General features: G+C 41.2%; 1 protein-coding gene across 1 annotated transcript; it reads left to right on the top strand. All coding sequences in view use genetic code 11, as the record gives it.

Moving 5' to 3' along the window:
- Positions 1–3,149: 3,149 nt before the first annotated feature.
- EGR_04060 (hypothetical protein) lies at positions 3,150–9,221 on the top strand (the record flags this gene model as incomplete). Its single annotated transcript, XM_024493309.1, has 2 exons — positions 3,150–3,205; positions 9,113–9,221. The coding sequence occupies 2 exons, from the start codon at positions 3,150–3,152 to the stop codon at positions 9,219–9,221; spliced, it is 165 nt and encodes a 54-aa protein (XP_024352223.1).
- Between the last annotated feature and the right edge of the window lie 6,171 nt (positions 9,222–15,392).

The following is a 15,392-nucleotide window of genomic DNA, read 5'->3' as shown; positions in this document are numbered from 1 at the left end:
AATTAGTCAGAATGTTTTTGTCCTGCTGAAGTCTAGTGACTAGTCGGAGTCGAGGCGCTTAGCCCTGACGCTGGTATGAAGATGAAAGTAGGGAGTATGCATCATTTCCTGTGTAAAAGTGGACACATAACTGCAACTGACAAAGCGCCACGTTTAAGGCTTCTGTCGTTTCCTACCTTCATGCCTCCTTGTTAAAATAATCTCCATGTTTGCGTTGTTGGCACCGTGTTATCACCTCGACTGTCATCGGGTCGTTGGAGCACTCTGGTCAGTGCAAACGACAAGCGTTAATACATTATTATTCTCCTCCTCCCCCTCCTTAAGCTTGGAAAACAGGGAAGCGTAAATGTGACTTTTTTCCCCATGACTAAACTCGCTTTTTTCCCCAAGAATTGTGGACTCACCATCAGCCAAGCGTCAAATGGGCAAGAACCATTCTAGCATTTTACCGAAGTCGCCTTTTTGACCTCTAGATGTGGTGACTTTTGTAAGGGGTTGATAAAGGACTTAAGAGGTGTCATCTCCACGTTTCCAGTGGATTTAAGCCTCCTCGCTCAGGCTTTGTAGCGTCGAACGCATTTCTTAATGGCGTCACATGCATGTGACACTACGGCTTTCTTAGCTGAGCCCAAGATGACAAATATGTGATTTGGGTCCTCTAAAACAGACAAATCTTGTCACAGTCAGATTGGCCGAGTTTGAACAGTAAAATGGATGCAGATCTTAGGGTAAGCCTTTTTTCTTATCGTATGAGTACGCTAAATTTGGAAGACCCCAACTTCTAAAGCAGTTCAGTAAATCAATCGGTTTTCAGCATTAAAAAAAGATGGAATTTTGGGGACAAAGAATGCGTTATCATGATGAGATTTGGCCACACACGCTAATTGCCGCAAAACCTGAAGTTGCTTTTAGGCTTTCTCTTGGATGAAGCGTCTACTTTTGCAGGTCACGTGAGAATATTTCCCTATTTCTCGATTTTTTAGGTAGAAAAATGAGCATAGTTGTTTTACCTATCCCTATTAAGGTGACCATCTTCTTTACTGTCAGCTTACTTGCTATCATGGTTGAGAGGTCACTGGTACAACACTTGTGCTGCTAACAAGCCTCCAACACTTCCAGGCAAGTAAACCTTGAAGGTGTCTCTACTTATCCACAAGTGGTAGCAATTTGGAGGTAGTTAAGCATCAGACTTTCATACAGCTTAAAAGTGAACAAATTGACCCCCGGATTTCTTAATCTCATAGAGGAGGGACAGTGCGCTGATGAAAGGAGAGGGACTTTAAAGAGTAAAGGCTTTAGAAAATGCTTTAGCATGTAAACGAAACTCACGGATTGGCCAAGCCTATAATAGCTCAGACCACATGTTGTTGTTGTTGTTGTTGTTCCCTTTTCCATGTCTCTCTCTCTCACTCCCTCCACACCGGCGGCCTCTTTTCGTACCGTGAGGAGGAGCGGTGAATGCGGTAGACATCTATACACTGAAGTAATTTGCTTATATGCTTTGATATACATGGTAGCGCTTTTAAATCAACACCCAAACGCAGACTAAGAACTCCCTCTCCCTCCTTTTTATTCTTGATGAAAGTTGAAAAAATTCATGAGTCTAATTTGCCCGACTTAGCTCTGACTAGGTGAGGACATGGTAGCGGCTATTCCAGTGAGACAACAATGGGTATTTTCACATTTAAAGACCGAAAAAATAAAACTATATCAAAATATGAGTGAGTGCTTAAAGGAGGAGGAAGGCTTAATCGAGATTTTGTGACTCCTTGCTAGCTCTTTGCTAGGCAATCCTGATTGGCTGTGCTGTTTGAAATAATAACGATGGCAGTAAAAACACCTCCAGTTTGACATTTATGTTTTAATTTTTTAATTAAAAGTTGCAAAACATTGAAACTGAATTCCAGGACATTAAAAGAGAGAGGAAAGTGAGTGAATTGCCCATCGTCTACTATTTTAAGCAGTCAAATCTCTCCCTGGTGCATGTTAATCAACAGGCTGCGTCCCAACCCACCAGTAAAATATCGTTTATTTACTTCAAAAGGGATTTATCAACATTTCTTTAGCAATAAGTCCTCCTGAGGACACCATTTTAGGAATGATTAAGATGTAAAAGGCTCGGTGAAAATGTAAGGAAATATGGTGCTTCACACTTTTACCTGTCAGACGGAAAAGGGAGTCCAGTAGAGAATAGGCAAAGATATCACTTGAGAAGGGAAAGAAGATCTGAGGGAACCGTAAAACCCGATCTTAATGTAGCCAAGTCCAAATATACTGTACTTACCTCGTATGTACTTATTATTTGAGTCATTTCAAAGACAAACTTGAACAAGGGCAGAGGTCAGCCTCTCTCAAATTGACATGACCGAAAACAAAGCGGCCACGCAGTGACTAATGCGAACATCTTATAAAAGTGACTCCTCTTACCACCTACCGATGAGAAAGGAGTGCTAGAGGTTATGCGATCCCGAGATGCCCACTTGTTTTCATCAGTTTCAAATTATGCCCTCTCTCTCTCTCTTGTCGTGCACCATTGCCCTTCAAAGACTGTCTAAAAAGGTTTACTTATTCGAATCCGTTTAAAAAAAGGTAAAGTTCACACGTACATGAAGAGGAAGTCTCAGTTGTTTTACAGTGCCTTAGAGCCACCGAACTTCTCAAAACTCGGTTAATACTGCCTAAAGGCAGTTTTTCACTGACAAAATTGGGCCAAAGACTTTTTGGTGCCATTTTTCAGAATGGGTTAGTGGGAAGTGTACGAACCAACTTGAGTGAGACATTAGGTCGAGTCACTGGCAGAGCAACTAAAAGCTTCGGGAGTCTAGACCTCCCACTTTCCAATTGATAGAACCGCACTAAGAGCATTGTGACGTCAAACCGAGAAATGGAGAAAAGAACGGCTTCGATTAATTAACAACACTTCCACTGGTGTAAGCGCCTCCAGCAGTGAGCTCAAACCGCCTTTTTATTGAGGCATAGAAGCACGTCAATTTGTCCATTTAATGGGAATTATACGTCTAGCTATAAAAAGGAAAAAGGGAGAGGCTTTCCAATCAGCAACACCTATTGGATCGGATGATATGGCAACCCGCCAAATGGTGAAAGATATCGTCCGTGATGGGGACTAATTTGTGTTTCTTCCATCCGCCATGAATCCCCAGTTTGGCTTCTATGGCACCTATCGTGTCGACACCTTCACTGTCAGGTAGCCAAAGCCATCACCCCGTAGTTTAACACCATTTGAAAATTTTATTTAAGCATATGAGTTGACGCTTTTTTTAATGTCATCTGATTTTTATTGCCTACACTTTTCTACCTACAAAATTTGCATCGGAACATTTGGGCCATAAATATCTCATAACAATAAATCCACTTTTGATGGCGCTGATGGTAGTAGTGGATATATAACAGTATTTTTGCATTATGTAGATCAATATCACTTCACACCTTAATTTCCAGTGTGCACATCTAGCCCGGCTTAATGGTTACGGGGATAATCATCCACAAATCCTGAAATGTCTGTGTAAAACAATTTTTTGCAGAAGTTAGAACCATCTCGTGAAAAATTTCTAGGCATTTATTTTAAAACATTAGCCATCGGTGTCACACCTGTTACACCTTTGTTCTATCACGCTATGCTAAATGTGATCACACCACACCGTGACATGTAAGGAATAAATGTGCTTAAACAAGACAAAAATAGATTTAGGACTTAAAACATGTAGATTTGTTCTGACCATAATTACATTTTATAGTGCATAAGAGCCACGACTTTAAATAGATTATATGCTTTGTGAGCGATGGTGGTCGAAATCCTTTTTAGATTGCTTTGTTTGTGCAACAATCTTCTTTAATTTCCCATTCTTTTCACAAGTAAAAACAACACTTCTGCTTGTCTTTTACGCAATTGTACTAAGAAAACATATTTACAATGTTAAAAAGTGGACGAAAATAGAATAATGTTACTCTTACTTTTACCTTGCGTATTTTTCAAATAAAATGTTCACTTGGCAAGAGTGCATTTTTTGCTGAAATTTTCAAAACCCGGTTATAAAATTAATTTTACTAGTTCAACTAAATTCACTTTCAAAGCACCTTGACCAAACCGCACTAAAATAACGTCTTCGCAAACATTAAGTTCCCTTTGAACCGGCAGTGACACTTTATTTACTAGTCCATTCATCCGAAAATGTGGGAGCAAAAACATCATTTAAGGTTTAGGAACTACAAGAGTACCTGTAATTTGCGTGTAAATTGAAGTCTTCTAATTTCCACCTGCTCTATAATTTTCTTAATTATCCTGTCTTATTGTTCAAGGGTAAAAAGAAGCGATCGACAATTTGAGTGAAAGTTGCCTTTCTTCTTTTTTTATCTTGTTGCATTATTATTCCTTGAATATGATTTGTCTAAATTTTCAGCATCTTTGGATCTTTAAACTGCTAAATCGGCTTTGAGGAATCGCTTTTTAACTTATAAACCTCATTTAGCTAGAGCATTACTAAAATTATTTATCTAAAAGTTTATTAATTGTCAAATGGACACTTTTTAGCATGAAAAGTGCGTCATTCTGGTTCCTACCCCACTCTCTCGCACCCCCTCAATCACTACATAGACGTGGATGGAAAGGGCAAACCAACTCTGCCATATCATCAGGTCATCGATGCCTCCATTGCGGTCGTGGTAATAGTAATTGTCAGAGAGCAGGCCATTGAAAAAGATAGAGATCAGACCTGTCCAGAGGAAACAGCTTTTTCCTTTTTTCACCATAGCAATGGCCCGGAAATGGGCACAAATGTGAATTCAGTGTGGCCACGTATTGCATACCTTCACACACTCCCACATTATACGCCTAAAAACAGCTGAACTTTGGCTAAGAAGAGTTTGACAGTGCCCATTACACCGAATGTGTGGTTAAACTTGCAGACCATTCCTTTTTTGTTCACCACGTGACTCACACCCCCTGTAAAACTCCCTATTTTGTCGTATAATGATATGGTCAGTTGTTGAAGATAATAATTTCTTTGATGTATTACTCAGCCATGTGTTTTAATGGCCATTTACCATTCCTACTGCTCCACATGAGTCAAGTTAGGTCCAAAGGAAGGGAACTCCCCTGTTTATCATGAATGGCAGAGTAGAAGGGGTACACCCACTAAAATATTTTTTGGTAAATAGCCTGAAATCAGAGGCCTAATTGAGTCTTGAAGGAAACTGAAAACAGAAGGGGTCCATTCGAACTCCAAGTAGGGTATAAAATGTTATTTCCTAACTCCACTCACTACTAGCAACGCAGACTTATTACTACGATTTTCTGAATGAGGAGTGTTGAGGCTTTGTGAAGGAAGAATGAAATATTTTGACCGTATTATAAGTGTGATTTTCTGTGCATCTTGTGTGATAATTTGAAGTAACTTTAAGAGCACCCCTTAAGTCCACTTTGTCATTACCGCTTTGAGTGTATTACAATTGTAAAACTGACCCGAAAAGAAAACATGTCCTGCAAAGCTAATCTCAGATACTTGCAATCGCAGTTTCTTTCACATAAAAATAATCGCAGTCTAGGGACCTTGTTATTTCTTAACAGTCTATCATCAAAGGAGGGGGTTAATTACTTAAAGAGAAATCTATTCAATATGTCAATTTTTATCACTATCTTTGTTTATTTACTTTTTGGGTGGAAACCACTAATTTTAGTTCATCTCCATAAATGTTATGGCAAAGCGAATATGATAAGCAACTGAAATCCGTATTTAATAACTTTTCGATTGGAGGAAATCACCTCCAAAATATACCGGATCCTTTGAAGACTTGCGTTAGATTACACGATGTTATTGTAGGATGTGGGGACTTCCCTGAAGACGCAAGAAGACCTATGCATCGCCGACCTGGAGAGGGGCTAAGAGGATACTGGCCTGTCCCAGGGGCTATGCCACCCAACAAAAGTACAAAGGCGTAGCCTTAAATGCCCGCAAAACTAAAACTGAGAGTTAAACCAACAAAGCACTACATAGCACCTCTCCTCTTTTGAGCGTCACACCGGCGATCCCCTCTGTCAACCTTCCACGACCGGTCATCACGATGTAGTCGGTGCTGGAAGGAGAAGCACCCACAAACCTACCGAGCTAGTCATCGAATTCTCCTGCAACTGAGTTATCTGGCTGCAGTGTCACCGATCCCTCTTGGCAATTCCACTGGGGCTGGAGTTTTGCCCCATTTGCGAAATGTACTAAGCAAATGAAGGAATGCGTTGGCCACCCCACCCGTGTCTATCCCTAGTCATAAGGATACGGGACTAAAAGCAGTCATTTAATGTAGGGCGGGGTCTAAAATAGATTCATGGGGATTAGATTTTGCGTCTCTTTCTCCTTGCCAATTTGTTCTCACTTCAGTGCTCTTCAGTCATACCTAGCTGAGTCCAAACAGCTAGTAGAGGGGTGGAGGTGGCATCGTCTGTTCACTTAATTAATATTTTTGTATGGATACGGTAGACAGCTTCGCAACTAACTTTTTCAGATGGTTCATGGCTAGTGTAACTTCATTTGTTAATATTGTTCCTGCACAATGCAGGACTGGGCTAGATGGTGAAGGTGGACACTACTTTTAACCCTACTGTTAGGAGTCGATACAGATTTCTTCAACCGCAGCGCATTCCCCTTTCTTCATGCTAAGGTTTGACGCTCAGTAATAGAAGTAAGGCCAGTTGCGTTATAAAACTGGGTTTGCTTTCTGCTGTCACCATTGTAGGGCATCAAGGCTTTCCTAAAGACAAAGGAAGTCACAATATTCGGGTGGAATATGTATCTCTGACGTTCAGATGAGCTTGGGGGCTACTGGCATGTCTGAGGCTAAGTCGCCCTGACAAAGGCGCAGTGGCGGAGATCTACCTTGCCGCTTACACAAAACCGAGAGTTCAACAAGCTGTCCAAGTGTTACATTTAATGTGTGGTAGTCCGCTCACTCGGGACTGGATTAAACCATTTTTAAAAACTAGCCATCCAGACCCATTATTTCCTTGGCCTCTGTGTTATTCAGGCAATTGAAGAAGCAAATTTCAAAGCAACTGTATCAGTAGCTGATTAAAAAGGAATTTGCTTTCACTCTGTTTACAAGTCGGGATACTGAAGACTCTATGACAATGGGATAGACAACAAAAATGATAAAAAACTCCATTTTCTCAACGCTCCATTCTTAGACATTTATCATTCAACAACGGCTTTTTCAAGTTTTGCAATAGCTGTAGGGGATGTCTCAGCATCTTGCGTTCTTGTCCTTGTAGAGAATTTGTGTGCCATCGCTAAAGCTTTGCCCAAATCCCATCGCTGCTGCACCAAACACCTCTTCGTGAGTTTCATCTTCTTAATAAACACTTTTTTTGTTAATTTGTCGGCACTTATTGTCAAATTCCTGTTTAAAAAAGCGAAATTCCCCCCTACGAAACACTGGAAGGTCAATGTGTCCTAGCATTTCCCATTCAAGATACGCACATACGCCCAACAATTTTTGGTCATTTTGTTTGAAGGGGAACCACTCAACTATAACCATTTAAACCACCACCTGTTGGAATCGCTGTCAAGTCACCGCGGTTATCAGTGAAGGCAAGAGGTGTGGATCCGCCCAACTCCCTCAAATGAGGATGCGCCATAGGTGCGTGGTCTTAAGACAGGTGCGCGAGTAAACAAACTCTGGGACGAGGTCAGAAACTAAGGCCGCTAGGTGACATGAAAAATGGCCTTTTCACTTGTGGCTTGTGAGTCGGAGGAGGCGGAGGTGAGGAGTTGCGTCCAGTAATGTGGGAGTAGTAGGCGTGTCAACAAGAAAAGAGATGTCAAATAAATTTACCTTCACTTTCTTACTCCCTTCTCGTCCTGCTCACTCCTCCTCCTCCTCCTCCATCCTCCTTCTTCTCCATTCCGGCTTGATACGAATCACATCAGACTTTCCGAAACGTTTATTCGTGGTTGAGACGTGTCTCTATCCTACTGACATGATATTTACTGGGGATCCATACACTCCTCCTCATCTGTGGAAAGTGCCTGTACACTCAAAAAAGATGGCATTATTTCTAATTTTCTTTTTTATCTACTTCACACTAATTCTAAAGCTACTTGTCTTCTTAGCCAAGATGAACCGCGGGATTAAGAGCTTCAGAGTCATTGCTGTGCCTTAGATTTTTAACAATTTTCTGCTTTTCAGACTCCCAAAGATTTGACTGTAGATGTTCCACCTTCTTAATCCTTGATCAACTTGCATAGAATGGCTGTTTTGATCCAGTAAAACCTAGTATCTTCCATCCTGAGAATTTTTAGGTAACTGCGAAGACTTAGACTCGGTTTACTGAAGTGAATTAGACAACTTCTAACGAAGTTAAATGGCGCCTTTTTTTAGACAAAGATTGATAAAGTATCCCTCAGGATTCAAAAATCGACTGGCTGTCGAGTATGAAGAGAGAGCACCAGCATATCCCATTAACCTGAACCGATGGCGACTTTTTTAGAACAAAAAGTAGTGTAAAAGTGGGACCCTTATCCGGTTTACTTTCTTGTGAAGTTTCTTTGGTTAATGCATTTGCCATTAAAGTCTTGGGGGAAAATCAGTCACCACAACCCATCCGCTTGATTGTTGCATTGGGGCACCAAATTGACCAATTTAGCCACTGTTTAAGACCAAGAAATGTCTCTCCTCTCCAGAATAAGAAGATCCTACAGCTCTATTATTGTTTTGAACTCATTCACTCTGGTTGCGTCCTTATAAAGAACATACGTCATATGAGTGGGAATGTCACATATATGTGACGCTGGAAAAGAATGGACCAAACATAGAAAATGTTGAATTTGTTGCGCTTCTAAAGGAACTGCTTTATAGAAATTTCCCTAAATTTCAATCCAAGAATGCAGACTAGATTTAATAGACTCATCAGAAGGAAGATTGCCTGCAAACACGGAAACACTTCTTTATTCAGTACCGGTCTTAGAGGATGCCTTATGTGGGCTTGGAACAAACTCGGTGTTTAATGCTTCACAAAGAGCACCTTTCTCTTTGTGAATGCATAAATTTGCAAATCGTGTCGTGTAAAATCATTTTCTACGTGCGAACCTCTGCCTCTCTTCAACAGTCTTGTGTTCGTACTGCTGCCCGATTTTGCTGCCGAGAAACTAACATGCCTCGGTGATAATGAGAGGATTTTCCAGTTAGAAGCGTGCCTCGACATCAAGCCGAGTTAGGCCATTCATCAAGGCAAATTCAGGCAAATCTCGTGTCAACTTCTCAGCCTCTCGCCTTCACCCTAGTGAAATGCTTTCTGCGGCCCGAGTCAATGAGGGCAGACACATTGACGAGTATCAGGGGATAGTTATATGTCTATAAATAAAACTGACTCTCACTTGTTGTTCACATAGTTTTGGGATTTTTTCCTTTGAAAAAATATGGAATTTTAGTTAGCAGGTAATGTTTTCATATTGGCCACCCAAACAGTGTTTAAGACCTCATTCACACGTGGTCATCAATCAAGTAAATGAGTTTGTGCTTCATTAAAGAACAATAATTCCTCACATTGAGGCAGTATAATCGTTCGTTTGATTCCACCTCTTATGTTTCTTTTCGATGAAACACTAATTGGGTCCAAACGCCCACCTTTCCTTTATTCTTCATGATGTTTGACTTATTCCACTAATTCACGTACTGCCGCCTCCATCTCAGTAGAAGCAGAAAGCACTCATTGTGTGTGAGGGAAGGAGCGTTACCCTCTAGCATCTTTCCCCACCGCCTAACGGGAGAGTGAGACAATCTGTTTTTGTGTATAATGAGGTGTTTGGCTTTCTGTGGCCCAAATTGGGGCAGGGTTAAATCGTTTCAGAGCACTCAAGTTGTAAGGCGATGGACTCGCCACCTCTACTCCACTGTTCTCCTCTTCATCCGCCTCTCTTTCGCCCAATTTTTGCACGACCTGTAATTACCTGCTTAAGTTGACGCCCTGTAATTAACCCTTCAGGCGGCGGCGCATAAGCTGTGCCATCATTACTACCACTACTACTAATGCCCCCGTCCCACATTCACTCGGCCACTTCGCACCTTTCCATCCCTTCCTGTTACTTTTATTCACTTTTTCGAAAATAAAGGGGAGGAGGAGGAGTGATACTCATTCAATCCCCATTCTCTGCCACTTATCGGGAGAGTGACCCGAAACCTTCCACCTCTTCTCAATTTCCCTTGCATTTGGCTTTGTGACTGTCAAAATTAGCGTTAGCATATGTGCTGAGGACTTTTCTTCTTTTTGCTAAAAAACGCTTCTTACTTTGCGTGTTGTAAAGTGACTAAACCCCATAACGCTCTAGTTTATGATAAGTCCACAAGTTTTTTATTTTCCGAAACACTACTTCTCTCAGCGTTTAAGGCAAACCGGGACTTCTAGTTTGATATTCGAAGAAGCAAAAGAAGTTACATGAAACAAAATTGCATTTATGACTTAAAATAACCTTTCATGACATTTATGCATATATTCTGGATGTGAACCACTGCCTAAAAAGCAGCTTTGGAATAGAAGGAGTTGTAAATACGACCGAATCACCCACGGTAGTCTGGTCACTCCGCCATCAATACTTACGTTCCTAAATGACTTTATTCACCTTTCCTTCAAAAAGTAGCAAATCAGAGGTTTGGAATGAGAAGCTCAGCATGATTACTACTTATAACTGGGTTCTGGGAATAACTACGACCGAGTTCATCACTAACACAAGCATGGCCGCCCGTATAAACATCTTACTACTGAGAGACTAAAGGCCACACAATCGTACAGTGCTTAAAGTCGTCTGCAAGCGCCAGTGGACAGTCGCAGGTTGTACGGCTTCGGTAACAAAAACTGCTCCATGTACATGGCAGCAACCATTGCCTGCTGCCTTAATTGAGAGAATTTGGACTTGACCACAAAATTTGCACCTCTGAAATTGGCGAGCCCAGTTTGACTGCCCGACCCTCCACGGTCTTCCAAATCTAATTTTGGTCAGATTTTGTGAGCCCTTCTACTCAGACCTCAAGGCGAACTTTTCCGTTGTGGTGTCACCTTGCCAGAATCGTGAAGGCGAAGCGGTTACAGGTGCACTTAAGGAGATCCATTTAGAAGTGATTTTAGTGTAACAATTAATTAAAAATTTTTCTTTGATGAGCTTACAGACCAGAATAAAAACGCATCAATTTATTTTGTAGTGATATATACTATCTCTTTATAATAGACGGGTGTTTTGACGAAAAAAAGTGGTGCGAACTCTCAGGAGAAATACCAGAATAAAATATCATGTTTGTGGAAAGAATGGATACATTTGGAGGTAAAAAAAGTATGCTGGATTATGGAAGAAGGAAAGTTGCAAACCACTGCTTCAAATCCTACTTAAAAGTTATAAAATTACTCGATAGATAATATGCAGATGAAATGGGTTTATATGGCCAACATTGAAGCATATAACAACTTTTGAAAGTCAAAAAAAATCAGTTTTTATTCTCCGTTTTAAGGGACACTATTAAGTCATCATCGTTACCAGACAGGCTTTTGAATATTGCGTCTCGATGGTAAATTAATATGTTTTTATATATCTTTCCCCATGTAAACCTTTGGGAAAGAAAAGGGGTGATCATGGTCTAAGACAGTCTCATGGACCAGTCATGAGGAGCAGGCCTTGAACTAGCACTTCTGGTCTCCAAGTAAACAAGGGTGGAGTGGGGCGTAAAAAACCCCTTTTATTCCAGTCTGCCTTCAACTGACCAAATGGCCTTGTGATGTTGAGGCTTTAAATAGCTAACCACCCTGCGTGTCTAAATAAGGCTTGTGGGTGGGAGAGAATGCCATCACCTGAGTAGTTGACAAGTTATATATCAGTGCTATCGAAGAAATTAATTGTAAAAAGGCCGAAATGCAGGAGGTGGAGACCATTGTGACCACACACACACACATTCCTTGGCGACAACTCACCTAAGAATCGTGCCGACAAAGCCGTGATAGATGGCTGTCAAATTAATTAAAGTCTACCATTTCCTTCGTGCTGGGATTCTAGATTGGCCGAGGTAAGTATCCGTTACAAATGTAGAATGGCCTAACCTAAAATATGAAATAACTATTTCGGAAAATTGAAGCTCCTTGAGTCTTTCCTGAGGTAGAAAGAAGTTCTGATCCTTGAATAGAAAATGTTTTGCCGAAGTACAGAAGCCCTGGGGGGATATTGGCATCACCCTTAGGTCATGCTGTCGAGCGGCAGTACAAAGGCGGTACCTTAAGCGCCCGCAGAATCAAGACGAGGAGTTGAACGAATAATCAGAGCCTTACAGTACACTCGCTCCTTTTGGTTGTCGTCCCTAGCCAACCTCCCGCTTCAGCCATTACAACTTCGTCGCTGCTGTAAGGGAAAACACCCATGAGCCATCCCAGCCAGTCATCGAATTTGCGTGCGCAGCATCACTAGTCCCTGTTGGCATTTCAACTGGACCTAGAGTTCTATCCCGTTTGATAACTGTATTCGAGTACGAAGAAATGTTCTAGCCTACCTCCGTGCCCATTCCTAGTGGTGAGAATACTGGCCTAAAAGCAGTCATTTTACGTATGACAGGGTCTAAGATATTTTCGTGGTAATGAGATCTTATGTTTACTCCTCCTTGCCACGTTGTTCTCACTTTAGAGCTTCTCAGAAAAGAGGTGAAAAAAGAGGTATCGCGTGTCCGCTTAACATATTCATGTGGGTACCATAGATGCCTTCAAAGGAACTTTTCCAGATGATTTTACTACTAGTGTTGCTTCAGTTGTTACGAGAATTCCTGGAGTACATGAGAGTGGGGTAGTTGCCGAAAGTAGACATCATTTTCAAGCCTTCTGTTAGGGGTCGTCAAAGAATTCCTCATTCACAACCTATCCCCTTCTCCTGCCATATTGAGGCTCGGCTCTCAGTAATCAAAACTAGGGTAGTTATCCTTTTGCTTTCCGCTGCCACCAATGTAGCGTTCCCAGACTTTCCTGAAGTCGAAAGAAGTCACAATACTAGGGCAGGCATGTATTGTCGACTTGCAGAAGGAGTGGGGAGCTACTGGCTTTGCCTAAAGGCCAAGCTTCCCGGCAAGGATGCACTGGCGGAGACTTAAGTGTCCGCTTAACCTAAATGAAGAAATAGACGTCATAAATCTTGCCAGTTTATCTTGTTTCATTTCTGACATTCAGTTAGGATATGAAGATGCACATTTACACCTTTCCAACTCATCATTTTTGTCCTCTTCGACACTCTTACTTGGAAGTTATGCTGAAATAATCCTGCAGCGGTCTCCAGATTTCAAGAGGTTATAGGATGGCTCTTCGGATATTCCCTTTAAAAGAGGTTTTAAAAGTGAAGAAAAAAAACGTTGCCCATAGAAACAACTTCCAACACCTTCCCCTGGGACTGAAAACTTGTCCACCTAATTGCTTACTTGTTTTGAAGTTTTTTGCGTCTTTTTTTTCCTCTCCTCTTTAATATGTCCATCTTCGAGGCAGAAATATTAGAATCAGGTAAGATGATAAACCCGTGCTCTCAACAAAGTCTGCGACCTCGCTCTAACTCATAATACGCTAAGCCGAGTCTATATTACCGTGAGGACATTGAGGGTTTCCTTACGAAGGTTCTCCATTCAGCTCTTTTTCATTTTCCTCGCAAATCGTTTGCATTGTTTGCCTCTATGATAATAGTTTAAGCCCTCTGACCGTGGTTGTTTGATGGTCAGTTTTCTTGTTGTTTTTTGACCACCTTTTATGAAGTGCATTAGCTTTCTGTAAGATAGGGTACGGTCAGATGGTCCGACTAATAGATCCACAGGTAAGTTTGGACTGTAAGCCTTTGAATCAGTTGTAACTCTTGCTCAAAATTGATTAAAAAGGTGTTTTAAGCACACTGTAAGAGTGGACCGGTTCATGCCTCAAGCCCAAAAGCGGTAGTGCATTTGACAGAATTTTGTGGTAATAGTTATTAAGTGGAGTTTGTGGATTTGCCGACCCTGATTTATTGGCGGGGCTCTGAGTCATTAGGCGGTGTGGAAAATATCTCTAATGGCTTCCCAAAAGGCGAGAGGGAGGTGTCTATTAAGCAGTAATCAGGGTAAATAGCAGCGTTAGAATAGAAACAAGTCTTTTCTACTTTTCCTCTACTGTCTTACAGTGTTGGTCATTATAGTTCCGCAATGCGCCCACCGTAGTGGGTACAGATGCGGATATCTGAAATCTTGGTGTTTGGATGGTCCTTTAGATGGTTTACTGTTTGACATTGTGACTGTTCTGAAGAAAAAAAGGCACAATACTAGGGCCTGGAGGCTACTGGCATAGCCCGGAGGCCAGGCCGCTCGACGAAGGTACAGTGGGGGCAGCTCCTAGTTGGCCCTTTTCAAAAGATTTGAATCAACATTTAAGGCATCACACTTACATTCACATGACAAGTTAACCGAAATGTTGGTTTTTGTTTTTAACAGCTTTTAAGACCTGCACGAGTTTGGTGTTCTTTCCTTTTCCTTTTGATTCCATCCCTCCGACATTACTAATTACGCCGAAGTGCCTCAGGCAGAATATTCCCCATTTTCAAGCGTAACAACTTAGAAGAGTCTAAAAATGGCAAGTTATTATAAATTTTATTCCAAGATATCTGAAAACATGACTTTGTACCAAGAACTACTGATATTTCAAGTTTTTCACATTTTTTTGTCTATACTATTGAAAACAGAAACTGAGTACAACCCTGTTTGTAACCATTATTTTTTCGCCTTCCAAGTGAGTCATTATTGTATTTTTAAGAATAGTATCCCTTACGAATCCGAAAAAAAATACAACTAAAAGTGTGATATTCGCCCTTATTATAGTAAAAAATTTATTTGAAGTTCTTTCTCCGGCTATGATATTTCAGTAGTAGATGCGACCTAAGTGTTTCTTGAGAAGTTGACACGCATTGCAAGCCCTACTCTGCAAAAATCACGAGAAACGTTAACTCACTATACTTTCTCACCTGTCCCTTGGGGTTAGCATCCATCGTCTCTGGCAATTTCTGCCACTTTCTGACCTTGAACTAAGCCTTGAAACCAGATTCTAGTTACTTTTGCCTCCTTGAAGAGAGGATGCATTCTTTCCCATGCGTGGCAGATTTCATCTGCTACGAAGCAGAAGCATCTTTTAGTTAACGAAAAAGCTAGGAGAGATCTCTGATGCCATAATCTAACATGAGTCACTGGTAATGACAAATTGTCATCCACTACACCAGCAAATCAAACTACACGGCAGTGGAGCAGTTTGGGTTAATTTGCATAACACTCGCCTTCACCATCTGATAGCGTTAAACAGTTTCCGTAGGGAAAGATCGTCGCGTCATTTTAAAGCAGGCGACGTTGTGGGATTTATATTTTTGTAG

This window comes from Echinococcus granulosus (assembly GCF_000524195.1).
Source record: "Echinococcus granulosus chromosome Unknown EG_S00024, whole genome shotgun sequence".
In the NCBI taxonomy this organism is placed as follows: domain Eukaryota; kingdom Metazoa; phylum Platyhelminthes; class Cestoda; order Cyclophyllidea; family Taeniidae; genus Echinococcus; species Echinococcus granulosus.
Note: the sequence above shows the minus strand (reverse complement) of the source record. Positions and strands in the feature narration are given on the sequence as shown.